The 15,586-nt window shown below is 36.7% G+C and overlaps 1 protein-coding gene across 1 annotated transcript; it reads left to right on the top strand.

Moving 5' to 3' along the window:
• On the top strand, positions 1–15,236 carry LOC121375973. The gene is made up of 4 exons (XM_041503717.1): positions 1–146; positions 6,891–6,941; positions 8,260–8,541; positions 9,735–15,236. The coding sequence occupies exons 2-4, from the start codon at positions 6,926–6,928 to the stop codon at positions 12,137–12,139; spliced, it is 2,703 nt and encodes a 900-aa protein (XP_041359651.1). The 5' UTR covers positions 1–146; positions 6,891–6,925; the 3' UTR covers positions 12,140–15,236.
• The last annotated feature ends 350 nt before the right edge of the window (positions 15,237–15,586 follow it).

Below are 15,586 nucleotides of genomic sequence, written 5' to 3'. Positions count from 1 at the left end.
CTGTCACCCGGGAGTGATCTGTGTAGTGAGACCTTGTTCACGACAACAAAGGGGATTCCCCTAGGAAATTCCCCGGCTTCGTATGCCCAAAGATTTTTAGATTGTTCTGAACACTGTTTGATGTGGACACTTTGCGTAAATTATTGGTAAATATAGGCTATAATATGTTATTTGTTCTTTTGTATCTAAATTTGCACTGTAAATATTTATTATTAAACTATTTACGGCTTAGTGACTCGAAATCTTAATCCAAGCCATCAAACCTGTCATCAGAAGATGCCAATAACTTGAATAAGTTTGAATAAATGGGTGGCGGCGTGAGTGTGGTGTGTGTGTGTGTGTCTATAGGCCTATATATATTTCATATTGGAACCAAACGCATACTCTGCTGAGTTGGGGGCCTTAGATGCTATACATAATACACAGTCATTGATCCATACAAGTTAACATAATATATAAGTTAATATATAATCATGGTGTTTCAATTACACTGGGAATGCAGGCATTATAATCATAAAACTCTGTAGATCTAGGGTAGGTCTGTGAAGTAGGCGTACCTGCATGTAAACCTTTTTTTCAAAATGAAATGTTACCGGTTTCATGATTGAAACTGAAAGGGGAACCTGACCTATATAAAAAAATATATTAAATATTTTAAATTTATAATATATTTTTAAAATTCCATTGGATTTTTCAGCTCTAAACAACATAATAGATATGCCTGTTGGCCAATCCCAAACCGCATTTTGACGGCAATAAATATTGTTTAAACAATAATAGATATACGTATGTTCTAGATGCAATGTGGATTTCCTCAGATGTAAGTGTTAAGGTGATTCCCCTTCAAGTTTAGTTATAGTTCCATCAGAAATTCATCTAACCAGAGTTGTCTACAACTGAATTAGTGCTTTCAAAACAATTTAAAATGACAGCTATTAAAAAAAATATCAACTATTAAAAAATATATATATATATATAATATCAGCCTGGACTTGGGGGTGGGAAACTCATTTAAATACTTTTTTTAATATCCTGTAAAATAATTATCAGCATTTTAAAACAATATTTCTGCAGAAATATTAAAAACATCTACCCTAACACTAACATTTCAAGTATTCTTGGTGTTGATATGACAGTTACAAAATGCCAACATCTTTGTGACAAAACACCCCCAGAACTAAGAGGATCAGGCACAGTTTAATAATAATTATTGTGAAACAAGAAGAGAACCACTTAATTTGTTTCTGGGTGTTCACACAACATCAATGGTGTTGCCAGCATGAGGCAGATGAGGCTTGCCTCATCTGGATACTGATATTTATTTTACAGGTCTGGGTTTGCCTAGGCGGTTTTTCCTCTCGCTATGCCCCAGTCTGTATATTGAACGTAGAGAGGGTATTCCCCTAGGAAATTCCCCACTTTGGAATGACCAAGCATTTTTAGATTATATTCTGAACAGTGTTAGATGTGGAAACCTTGTGTAAATGATTGGTAAATATAGGCTACATTATTTGTTATTTTGGGTCTAAATTTGCACTGTAAATATTTATTATTAAACTATTATCTACGCCTTAGTGACTCGTTGTCTTTATCCAAGCTATCTAACCTGTCTTGTCCACTATTCTGTCGGCTGCTGCTGCTGTGGTAACTGTTTTCAAGCATTGTTACACACAGTGGATCTATACATAGGTATCAGAAGATGTCAATAACTGGGTGGAGTGGGGGTGGTGGGGGTACATATATTTTATTTGAGGGCCAAACACATGCTAGCTGAATTGGGGGAGGGGTGCATCCTTACCCCTTAGGCACACATTAAGTCAATACTTTTCTTAATAACTGGGTGGTTGGGTGGTGTTAGGTTTCTGGGCTAGGTGAGGGTGGATGGCCAGGATGTACTTTGTTGATAACAAAGAACGTATTCTAGAAATGGTTTTCCATATGGATTTACCAAACATGTATGTATTTGACAATTTGTTATTGGCTGTTATGACTGGCCTTGGTGGTGTAGTGGTTAAGTTGTCGGACATACGGCTGGTAGGTATTGGGTTCGCACCCAGAGCGAGTTTAAGGACTTAAATGGGTAGATGTAAGGCCACTCCATTGACTTCTTTGTTACTAACCCTTTGTCCTGGACAGACAGCCCAGATAGCTGAGGTGCATGTCCAGGACAGCATGCTTGAACCGTAATTGAATATAAGCACATTAATAAGTATTAATAAACAAAATGAAAATGAAAAATGCTGTTATGATATCCACTTACTCATAAAATGTTCTGCCTTAATTAGGTCAACAAAAAAAAAAAAAAATGTGGTTCCAGTTACCTGACCGACCAGGGCTCGAAACGGCCTGTGGCCAGTTTGCTAAGTGTGACCAATATCCTGTTTGAGTGACTTGAATATTAAAAAAATAATGGCATTAGTCACCCAAATAATAATAAGATGGTTGACCTAATTATTTACCCAACAAGGTATTATATGACAATATATACATTTGATTTGTACCTAAAAGTACTTTATTGAACCATCTACATAACCACAATATCACACTTGTTATTAATATTTTATAAAAATAATTGAATTAAGGGTATGATCCATAATTCTGAGAAAAATTCAGGGGCTCAAAATTTTTCAAAAAGATTACTTGCCGCAGAACAAGTGCCAATCAGATATTCACTTGCCCCATATAATTTTTTATAGGCTAGTAGTAAATCTGAGACCACTCCCGGGTCCCCCTTTAAATTTATGTAATGTTTTTGTAACAACCACCCCTACCCACCCCACCGCGACGTGATTTTACCAACATTATAATACATGTAATAATAATAATAATATTATAATACACAATTATTATTCCTACTACTACTACTACTACTACTACTACTACTACTACTACTACTACTACTACTACTACTACTACTACTACTACTACTACTACTACTATTACTACTACTATTATTATTAATAACCTACTACTACCTTTTTGGGGTGGAGGGGAGGTGTTTTATCTGGAGGAGTTTTGGCTATAAAAATGTAAGATTAACGTGCGTGCACACACGCACAAACGGCAGGCTGAACTTATCCCTGCACATAGAACTGGATTCAACTGGGTTAAGTAATAATTAGCCAACCTTTGAACGACAAAACATGCCACAGTACACTGTTTTTTTACACTATACATTAAAACCGAAATACCACTTTGCAAACCAGTCAAAATAATTTGCACACGCGCCTGATAATAATAATAATAATAATAAATGGTGAATTCATGTTCCGCCTGTTTATTATTTTATTTCAGCGTATTCGCGGTTATTTTTGTCATGAAATAATAAAAAAAAATATTATTTGCCATGTATATAGCCGGCCCTCATTTGCCAAGTCTCTATACATGGCAATCGTTTATATAAAATCCAAAAATACATTATAATGTTGTCGTATATATAGCCTCATCACTACGAGTCTGTTTTTCCGTATTTTTCATGTTTCATTACAAGAAGAGCTCCAAATTTTAAAAAATAAGCGTCTCATGGAATTCCATCGATCGTAGTTCAATTAAAATATTTTGGATCATACAATGACAAGGTTTGGTATTCCAAATGAATGTAAGTTTCATTTATAATGCACATTTAGAGAAACAAGGCCCACTAAATCCGTGATTGAGCTCCTTTAATATTTGTATTGCGTCTATTTATTCCACATTAACAGGGCACAAAATTAAATTTACGCGAACCGCAAATCGGTTACGTCGTGACCTGTAGACGTTCAGAAATTAAAACTTACAGACTTCACGATTACAGGAAGGTTTTTCATGCAGACATACTACTAGTATTCTGGCCAATGTTTTAGACTGATTTTTTAGATACTTGATGCACAGCAAACCAGTACACAATGGTATATTGCACGGTTGTGACTTGCGACTGAAGGCTCAGAATAGAGACGATTCAAACGTTTCAAAGAAATGTGCACCAACCGCTAAGGCACCTAAATTATCTGCTGCTATTTTTTATATAAAGGAATATATGTAGACATAATATTGGATTGCCTATAATTTTACAAAGGTTGAAAAAATCCAAAAATGTCGCAAAAGCTGAAAAATACTAACATCGCATAACGTCACTGTAGTATAGAAAGAAAGAAAGAAATGTTTTATTTAACGACGCACTCAACACATTTTATTTACGGTTATATGGCATCAGACATATGGTTAAGGACCACATAGATTTTGAGAGGAAACCCGCTGTCACCACTACATGGGCTACTCTTTCCGATTAGCAGCAAGGGATCTTTTATTTGCGCTTCCCTCAGGCAGGATAGCACAAACCATGGCATTTGTTGAACCAGTTATGGATCACTGATCGGTGCAAGTGGTTTACACCTACCCATTGAGCCTTGCGGAGCACTCACTCAGGGTATTTGGATTAAAAATACCATGCCTCGACTGGAATCCGAACCCAGTACCTACCAGCGTGTAGACCGATGGCCTGCCACGACGCCACCGAGGCCGGTCCTGTAGTATAGAAGTACTATCCATAAAGTGAAAGTAGCATAGCCACCGCAACCTAAACAACAAACTAGGGTTAACATACAAAATAGCACGCACTACCGCAACAGTACGCAGGGTGCATTGGCTAATAATAGCAATGCATCCGCACCCATTTGATGGCCCAGCACGTATGTAATAATAAGTCGGACAAAAGAAAACTGCCTCCGAGTACACAATTCACTGCACTAAGAGAGAGAGAGCTGGACAAAAGAATACAGGCTCTCTCCCACCAAATCCCAAATACTTGCTGCTGGTGTGACACTTGGTACTGGAGGATTGAGCAAAGAGGACCGATAGCAGGATAGCAAAAGGAAACCCCGGAACTCAAGGACAACAGCCTGCCGGCATGCACAATTGCTCAAGTCTCCCCTGGGTTGTCATGCCACGATCAGAAGCGGTCAGGCCCTTTCTAAGGGCCTTACGGGCAACCTAGGGAGACACCACAGCATCAATAGGTCTAAGTATCGAGCTACTCTCGACTGATTAATATCAAAATCTATACGTAGCTCCTGACTTTATCTTTCATTCGACCGTTCAAAAATGCGCCAAATTTCCTTCATTCAAAACGCGCACCCATTCTCTTTGGCTAAATTCCGACCGCTCCTTCCAAATTCAAAAACCCATAGCACCCATACACCCACCCCACCTGGTACCGTCCCCGGCCGGACTGCTGGTGCTCCCTTGCACCTTGTAGTGCAGGTGGTCCTTCCTTCCAACACACCCACCTTTCCTGTCCTGGACGGAGGAGCCGGCCAAGGGCGGCACCTGTGCCCAGGACAGGCGTGCGCTACAACAACTTGCTCTGAATGTGCATGTTAAACCCTCGGACCTGACCTGACATGCCACCGCAAAATATCAGTGTCAAATTGTGGTCTTTCTTTGTATGTTATTATAAGATTAATTTTTATTAATTTAATATAATCATGCACCAATGAGTAGCCTGTTTTACAGTTGAGAGGAACTGGACATTTGTTGTTTGGGTTTTTGGTGGGGAGTTTTTAATCAGCTATAATATAATAATAATAGCTATAATTTTACATATTATCAGTGACAAATGTTTTTTTTATATATCTACAATGCTACAATCGTACGAAAACAAAAGAAACATCCATAAGTCACTTCTTTCAATTTGCAAGCATTAAAGAAACTGTTTTATAAAAGTTTTCTTTTGTATTTTGTTTTAACTTTATGTTTGAGCTAAAAATTATGTATTTAAAATATAATTTCAACGTAACTTTGAGGTAACCGATCAGGTAATCCACAGGTTATGCAAATATAATTCACGTAACCGAATAATTGGTTACCTAGGTAAAACCCACGTGAACCGATTTCCGGTTACCTCAGATTGTGAAATATTTTCCCCTACATTAAAATCTTGCTCGTGGTTTGTGGTTCGCTTACCATAATTTGCCAACATCCATTACCTTTTTTCCACCTACTGATCTTCAGAACAGTGAGAGGACGCAGAATTTGTTTGAAATGTTACTTTATTGCTCTTTGCCAAGATCAGATTGACAGATTTTAGGAATTAAGAAAAAAAATTAAAAGAAAAAAAGATACTTATAACCAGAAACACACATATTTTTTATTTGGCCGTATAAAGATGATATTCAAAGGGTGAAGCAAGGTTCAGTTTCTAGGATGAAGTTAGTTTAGTATTTAAATTAACATCGGGCATATGTATACCCAAGGTTTATTTTAATGAATTAGAGTGAAGTCACTTCATCCTTTCACTTTAAAAGTGCAAAATTTTCAGAAGGACAGACTTACAAAGGAAACAATAGAACTACTAAAATTACCCACCAACAGTCAATTTGACACATTTTAGTGTTAGTGCCAGACATTATAATGTGGTCTGGACTAGGCCTGCCATTGACTGTTGCATGGATTTGTGGCACCAGATTGTTGCTTCAAAGTCTTAGATAGATGACACAATTTAATTATTACAGTTCTTCACCATTCAGTCATGACCGTGTAAAACTCAAGTGGCCTCAACTATTTTTTACAAAGCGGCATCAAGTCTAAGACAAATAATGACAGAGAGCAGAGAGGCTAATTATAATTCTAACTTTGTTTTGAGTTAATTGTGGACCTTGTCAAAATTTCTCATGGACTCTGCCTTGTACATAGATCCAAGTTTAATAGGAGTAACTATTTTATTGTTTAGTTTTTAACATTTGTATATAATTTTACAATGTTATATTAAGTAGTAGTTTAAAGTAACTTTGTTATTCATTGTACTTATAACATGTGTTTTATTTTTACCCCCTCCCCCACCCTCTTAATGTATTATGGTATTATGTAACACATTCATGAGTAAATTTATAAAACATTTTTATTTCAATTTACAGTTACCTCCTGAATTGAGTACTGGAATTGATCAACCATGGCAGGTAACAGAGGTAGGTCTATGAGTATTATTTAAATAATAAATTTGTCAACATATCTTTTGAGCTTTGAATTGTGCAGAAATACAGTTTTGTGGTTAAGATCGGTACTGGAAGTGACAGTCTTTCTAAAGACCAAATGAAAAGGATCTATTTTCATAAGAAGTGGCTGTCCTCTCTAGACAGTAATTCATAGTCCAGTCAAATTCAAGATGGCTACCATAATGCTTCATCTGACAGTATCTTGACTTCAAAAGTATAATTTATTACTGATTATAAGTGCTGACCTTTTGTTAATAATATCACAATTCATGGGAGTACATCATCAGAACATTGTCAAAACTGCTTTTTTACTTTGTCTTGTACAGGGGTGGGATCTATCTCAGTCGATACAGTGCTCACCTGAGGTACTGGAGTCAGAAGGATTAAATCATCTCGGTGGACCCATTCTCTGATTATGTTTTCCTTATTCCAACCAGTTCCCCACATCTGGTGTATTAGTTATCATGAAGTGCGCTATGCTGTCTGTGGACAAAATGCATATAAAAGAGCCATCAAGGAATGCCAGTGGAAAATTGTTTGACATACAGTGGCTGGTGATTTATTAATCAATGTGCTCTAGCAGTGTTGTTGAACAAAACAAACTTTAACTGTTTGTTGTGCACACCTAGAGATATGAGCTTGAATATGTTACTGGTTTTGTCATTCTGATTTCTATTTGAAATATAAACTTGGCACAGTGTAAATGTTCACTAATGTAAATGTACAGAGATATAACTAAAGTTAAAGTTTGTTTTGTTTAATGACACCAATAGAGCACACTGTTTTATTAATCTTCAGCTAATGGATGTTAATTATTTGGTAATTCAGACATATAGTCTTAGAGAGAAAACCTGCTACATTTTTCCATTAGTAGCAAGAGATGTTTTATATGCACCATCCCACAGACAATATAGCAGATATACTAGTCATCGTACACTGGCTGGGTACAACTAAAGATACTAATGGTGTGTAATTTGACAACCTCAAAAGGATAGCAACCCCTGCAATTGCAATCGGCAATGCCGTGGAGATTGTCGTGGAGTATTTCATTCTCCACGACCCTTTTTTTTTCTGCAGACTATATTATAAACAAATTTCAAGGCTTGTTGTTTTGCCGTGGACATTTTCTTAATTGCAGAGGTTGGATAGATACTGCAGAGAAAACACCTGGCGGTAGGATAGACAGGAGGTGATGCTTGAAGTTGGGAAAACTCATTTATTGTAAATACTTATTTAATAATTAATAAAAATTATTATCAGCATTTTCTTTTTTTTTTCTTTTTTTTTGCAGGCCCAAAAGAGATTAAAAAAATCTACATTGTTAATGATAACGGTGTGTATGACAGACAGGTTTTGATGAATATTTCAAGTATTCTTAGTGTTGATATGAGACAGTTACAAAATGCCGACATCCGCGTGATAAAACAGAACCAAGGGAATGAGGCACAGTTTTATGACATCCATGATCCACGCCAGCAGAAACGAGCAGAGGAGGCACGAAAAAAGAAGGAAGCAGAACGCAAAGAAAAACTTAAGTCTGAATTCGATTTTCTGCAAGATAGCTCCCAAGAAAGTGAGTTCAAAGACAAATGGTCAGCTGTGAACACTGGTATAGCCGGAGGAGGCCATGGCTACCCCCAGTTACACCTCTTCCTTTTTTCCCCACCACGTTATATATTTTCCTGTCACCCCATAACATGACTAATAGACAGGGTGGTTGGCCCCCCAATGTGGGTAACCCTCCATATAAAACTGTAGCTATGCCAGTGTTTGTAAAATTGTACAATTCCAGCCATCTTAATGTAACTATATTCTGCTTTTTGGGGAAATGTCTGGGATCTAGATAAGTTGGTAGAGCTCTTGTCTAATTCCCCCCCCCTCCCCATCTTAGTCAGTACGACTGGGCTATGGTATGTGCTGTCCTGTCTGGCAAAATGGATATAAAAGAACCCATGCTACTGTTGCAGATGTAGCAGGTTTTGTCTGAAGACTATGTTAGAATTCTTAAATATCTGACATCCAAAACAAATCATTAATTAATCAATGTGTAGAAATGGAGTTTATGTAAAACAAACTTTACATATGGTTAGTTTTATATTATATTTAATCCTGCATTGATTGACTGAAACACTGCTACAGACTGATGCCAGTCAGGGCTTCAAGAATACAGTAGCCCAATGCCCAATTATTTACTAGCTCAACAATAAAAAAATACTAGACATGGGTTTAGTAAATAATTGTTTTGACTACACCTGATTGGCTAATGAAAAAAACAACCCATCTCAGCAAAAGTATGATTGGTTTTCTTTGCCAAATTCATATATTCCAGCAAAATCTAATTATCAACAACATATTATCTAAAAAAGTAATGTACCAATGGGTAGTCATACTAGCATTACTACCAGATAACTATATAGGGTTGCAAATGAATCACTAAGCATTTTTAAATGGATTACAACTAATTTTGAGGGTAGAATGATGGAAATACATGGTAAAAAGGTCTCAGGTTAGCACATTTTGCTCATGTCTCATATGCTTATGCAATCCATGCCATATATTAACTTGTTTTCCTTTCATATATTAACCTGACCTTTCACTGAACAAACTGCAATTCTTATTATTTATAATAATAATCTGACCTTTCACTAAACAAACAGCAATTCTTATTATTTATATAATAATTTTATATTGAAAAAGTATTTGTGGTCCATATATAAGTTTTTAAAACCCTTTTAATTTGTTGTTTATTTTATTTGTTTTTGACAGGTTGGAAGCAAGTATTTAATCCAACCCGCAGAAGCACTGACGATTCCTTTGCTAAAACTAAAGCCTATGGGAAAGTCAAAACGACCATTGTTCATTACAACTACGTGGTCATAATGGGTTATCCAAGCACAGGGAAAACAGCCATAGCTATGTTCATAGCTAATGAGTTCAATGGGAAGACAACTCTTCGTAGTGTTAATAAATACAAGTTGTTACACTTGAAGACTCCACAAGAGTTCAGAGAGCAGGTTGACCCCACAAAGTTCATGGTCATTATCATTGAAGATATATTTGGGAAGCATTCAGCAAATCTGAAAAAGGTAGAATTGTGGCAGGATTTCTTGCATGAAATGCAGATTATCATCAAGACTGCTGGTGGTAAACTTAAGTTAATTATAACATGTGGCACTCACATTTACAAAAACGTGAGCCAGTTTTTGAAGAGGAAACATCTGTTTTCAAAATCTCAGATTGTTGATATATCCGATGACGTGAAAGACATGGATCATTCGGAGCGAACCGATGTCCTTCGCAGCACTTCAGGATTCTTACAAAACAAAGAGAACACAAATCCAGTGGGATACACCCACATTGGTTATCCGCTGAGCTGCCGATTGTATGGTATTTTCAACTCCTTTCAAAATGTTGGTCGCCTTTTCTTCCAAGACCCTTCCAAATATCTCCTCCAGGAAATTGACAAAGTAAAAAGATTCGACAATACCATTTATGGTATTCTTGTCTACACAGCTTTAAACAATGGAAGATTGGATGTAAGGGGAAAAGAACTGACTGAGCTGGATCCTGCAGAGTTTGAGAAGATGAAGAAGGTTTTCAGTACAGTGGGAGTGAAGGTGGACCTTCTGGAGATGTGGATCATTCAGCGGGCTGCCGAGATGCTGTCTGGGGTGTTCTTCACATGCATTTCTAAGAACCTTTACAAGATGATGCATCACCGTTTCACTGAATATGTTCTCAAGAGTTTCGATATGCTCCACTGCAATGTTATTGTAGAGCTGGCAGTGCCGGAAATCTTTCAGGAGCTTGTCAAGACCTACAACTATGAGAGCACGTATGAGAAGAATGTCGCGATCTCTCGGTCGAGTCACGACTTGATGTCAAGGCGACTGATTTTCCAGATACTGCAAGGCAACATCAGAGAGGCCTGCCAGCACCAGGTTTTCACAGATACCCAGTTCATGGGTAATTTCCTTGAATACCTTGATCGTATGGGAACCATGGAAGCTCTGTACCGGGCACGAGATAGCGAACATATGTCCTTGCTGTTTTGGGCTGCATGGTATGGAAGAGACTTGCTGGTGGAAGGATTTGCCAAGAATGAAGCACTGATTCGAATGGTTGATGATGGCTTAGGAGTTGGTGAGCAGAGAACATTGGCCCTTTTGGCGGCATGCTACAGAGGAGGAATAACTGAACTGGAGGTAAAAAAGCCTCTCTACCGCTTCAAAAATGATCCTCCCGAGAAGCTTAAACCTGCATTGGGTGTCCGAGCACTGCTACAGCTAAATCCCCAGGTCAACTGCAGTCCTCAGATGACCAATGCTGAAAATGTATTGAATTTAGAATTTTCCTGGATGATGAAGAACAAAGCAATGCCACTGCACTATGCAGTTGTGGGTGAATCTATTGATGCAGTGATGGCCATTCTCGAACATGGTCCAGACGTAAATGCTAAGACAGCTATTGGTGAAACACCTTTGCATTTTGCTGCCATCCATACAGATCCAGCAATAGCCCAGTTGCTTATTGAAAAAGGTGGAGAAGTTATGGTCACAACAGATGCTGGGAAAACACCACTCGGTGAGGCTGTTGGGCATGGAAGTGTAAAGCTTGCCAAATTACTCATAGAAAAAGGAGCATCTGTCAACAGTGTTTCTCAAGATGACGGACCTCTGCTCCACACTGCTGTATCAAACTGCGACTATGAAATGATGGAACTGCTGGTGGAAAAACACATTGATGTCAACCAGAAAGGCCGGAATGGATGGTCTGCTCTGCATGCAGCATTATACCTTGGAGACACTAGATCAGCAGATTTCCTAATAGAAAAAGGAGCGTCAGTTGCCGTCCCAGTGTATGGAAGTATTGTTCCATTGCATGAAGCGATCGCTACATCAGATACCGAAATCACCGACATTCTGCTGGAGGGAGGAATATCTGTGAACACGACCAACATGAATGGCGAAACGCCACTGCATCTGGCTGCAAAGAAAGGCAATTTAGAGACTATTAAGAAGTTACTTGATTTAAAAGCTAATCTTACTGTGACCGATCATAGCGGTAAACAGCCTTTGAATCTTGCTGCCAGTGCAAGTAATAGAGAGGTACTGGAATATTTGCTGAAAAGGAGTGGAGGTACAGATCATCCATTTAAGCAGAGATTTTAAAAGATGTAATTGTAGGCTAAGGCTTTTTTCCAGATGTAATCATGGGGAAGGAAAGGTGTACTATTGTTTTGCAATTCTTACCACCCATAAAATAAAATACACTAAAGTACTCTTATAACCAACCGGAAGGGACCATCATAGTTAGTTCGTTATAGCAGTAGTTTGTTGTACACATTTGCATAACTTTGTGATAGTTCGTTATAGCAGTAGTTTGTTTTACACATTTGCATAACTTTGTAATAGTTCGTTATAGCAGTAGTTTGTTTTACACATTTGCATAACTTTGTGATAGTTAGTTCGTTATAGCAGTAGTTTGTTGTACACATTTGCATAAGTTGGTCATTAATATATAGGGAGATAACACGGGACTTTACCATCAGTTCGTTCTGTGCAGTAGTTCGTTCTAAGCGTGTTCGTTATAAGTGTACTTCACTGTAATTTGGAACTAAAAGCTGCAATTTTAATTATTTAAATTTTTTTTATTAACCATTCAGAATAGATATCATAGTTCACAGTATTTTTCTTTATATGACGCATCATTCTTCGATATATTCAGATGCAGTTGATAATACATATGTATAGGCTACATCAAATGGATTAAATGTCCATTGATGCTCAAAATAGAACACTTTCACTGTTTAGTGTAGGTGTACTGAATAGAAAAAAAGGACACAATGTTAAGTTGGAAAGGTCAGACTACAGCTTTATGAACATCAAGTAAACCCATGAAGTCTAATATATTTTACATGCTCATATACCACTAGAGTTTGAGCATAAATTTAATTGACTAAAACCCCTTTCCCATCACTTTGACAACTTTTTAAAACAATATGGACTCTAAAATGCCATACAAATTGAATACACTTTTCAGCTTGGAAGCTGACTTTAAAATGTTGGATCCACCTGGATTTCGCTAGTCCATGTTCACTTGTGAACTAGCAAAAATGGACATACAAATTTTATTTTTAAAAGAAAACATTTATATGTAATAACAGTGACTGTTTGTTTGATTAAAGTGCATATGTTTGAAAAAGAACAGTTTTTTTAACTCGGTAATTGAAAGGCAGAGAACATTTTGTTCAGTATCGCATCACAATATGCGATGCAAGTTTTAAAATATTAAACAGTGGTTACTACGGTAATCAATATTCAGTTAGCTAGAAATGTTGCTAGTCAAATTTTGAGAACAAAATGTTCCCTGAAGGGCCTAATATATTTCAGGGCTTGGACTTAATGACGACAATTGACGTGGCTGCGATATTAATTGTTATAGGTTAGGGCCTTTACCAATGGCAGCATTTTTGCTGTAGGTTAAGGGGATAATTTTTGTTAAGTTTACTTCTTGCAAAAGTTATAGGTGTACAATTGCCGACGGTGAGCATTTTACTAATGACAAAAAAACAAAAACATTTTTAAATTGCTATATGTAACAAATTATTAAGTTTGAGCCCTGATATATATTAATTTTTGTTGAGAAATCTAAAGATTATACCTTGAGTTAAATGTCTATAAAAATTACAACCAAATAATTAATTTGCTAGTAATTATTAATATTGATTGGACTGACGTGGTGTCACAGTTTCAATTTGAATCGTGTCTCTACATTGACAGTAACTAGCTGCTCTTTCTGTTGATTCGTGAGGAATATATTTTGTGTAAATTATATTTTTAATCAAAGATTTGTGGGGAAAACCTCTATTTAAGCTGTGTTACAGCATATTCTTGAGTTAATTGTGTAAAATGTTATAGGCAAAGGAGGGGGCATTTGTTAAGTGTTGTCAAAATATATCCCGATGTTTATTTATGAAATAAAATGCAGCTGTCATTGCTATTTTGTTTTTTTAAAATGGTTTTCTATCTATTATTTAATTTGTTAATAATAATTATGGTTAAATTATGTCATTAGGAAAAGTATGTGTTTGGAGTTGTTCATAAGTGTTATGTTATTATAATGAGTTAAATTTTAGTTTAAAAAAGAGAGATGGGGTAAAAAAAAGAAAGTCTTTGTCTTCAACACTATGTTCTGTAATACATTATTGTCCTGAATGTAAAGAAATCTTAGCAAGTCAGAGCCAAGTATAATTGTAATAATTTCTTGTTTGAACTGAACTCTTTGAAAAATATTTTCTTCAGGCTGTATTCCTAATGGCAGTGTCCTGGAATTTTAAAGATTTTAGTAGTAAAACGTTAAAAGTTTGTTTTATTTAATGTTATCACTAGAGTACATTGATTAATTGATCATTGACTATAGGATGTCCAACATTTTGTAATTCTGACAGTTTTCAGACACTTTTTGTTGTAATTTGTTTTACACCTTTTTTAACAATTGGTTAAATTGGGTGAGTATATAACGTAGTTTTTTCTATTCACAGTTGGGGAACACGTTTAAAGAAGAAGAAAAAAGAAAGATTGTATACATATTATTTTTGAGAGAAAACGGTTATCTTTTCCGATTAGCAGCAAGGAATCCTTTATATTCACTTTCCCCCCATACAGCACAGCACATACAATGGCTCTTGTTATACCAGTTTGGAATGTAAAAACCACCCAAATGTTTTTTAGAAAATGGGTCCACTGAGGGGGTTTGATCCTTTGACCCAAACACCTCGATGCTTGCTCTACTAATTGAAATAAATCTTGCTGCTTTAATAGTATAATATGAAGAAATAAAAGTAAAGGTTGAGTCAGCTATACGTCTTGTACAGGCCTCTCAAAATTGTGAGAACCATCGTTTCGTTTGTGCATTGCTCACGAAAATCTAATTATGCATGACCTACTTTTTGTTCGTGCTAAATTTGGAGCACCATTTACTTGGATATAATGTGTTACACGAAAAGGAAATGGGTTTCTTGGATTTATTTTTGCATAACCAATAAATGGGTCACGCAGATGTAGAATTTTCACAGGCCTGTGATATATTACTTGCCATCATAAAAGGTGTGTGCATTTAAAATACTCATCTGGCATGAAAATTAAACAGTTATTTTTATTTTGTTTAATGACACCACTAGAGCACATTGATTTATTAATCATCTGCTGTTGGATGTCAAACATATGGTCATTTTGACACAATCATAGACAAGAAACCCACTACATTTTTTTCATTAGTAGCAAGGCATCTTTTATATGCACCATCCCTCAGACAGGATAGCACATACTACGGCCTTTGATATACCAGTTGTGGTGCACTGGCTGGAATGAGAAATAACCCAATGGGCCCACTGACGGGGATCGACCCCGCATCAAGTGAGCGCTTTACCTCTGGGCTACGTCCCACCCCGCATTGGGAATTTGTAACACTAGATCCCGCGTTTATAGAATCATATAGTCGAATAGTCTGTGGGATGGTGCATATAAAAGATCCCTTGCTGCTAATCTAAAAGAGTAGTCCATGAAATGGCGACAGCGGGTTTCCACTCTCAATATATGTGTGGTCCTTAACCATAT

The sequence above is a fragment of the Gigantopelta aegis genome, chromosome 6, assembly GCF_016097555.1.
Source record: "Gigantopelta aegis isolate Gae_Host chromosome 6, Gae_host_genome, whole genome shotgun sequence".
Classification (NCBI taxonomy): Eukaryota; Metazoa; Mollusca; class Gastropoda; order Neomphalida; family Peltospiridae; genus Gigantopelta; species Gigantopelta aegis.
Note: the sequence above shows the minus strand (reverse complement) of the source record. Positions and strands in the feature narration are given on the sequence as shown.

What these genes read in the sequence shown, in the direction of transcription:
- LOC121375973 (XM_041503717.1), top strand. An exon ending in GCAAGATAGCTCCCAAGAAA is followed by an intron (nt 8,542 to 9,734) that starts GTGAGTTCAAAG and finishes TGTTTTTGACAG; the next exon opens with GTTGGAAGCAAGTATTTAAT.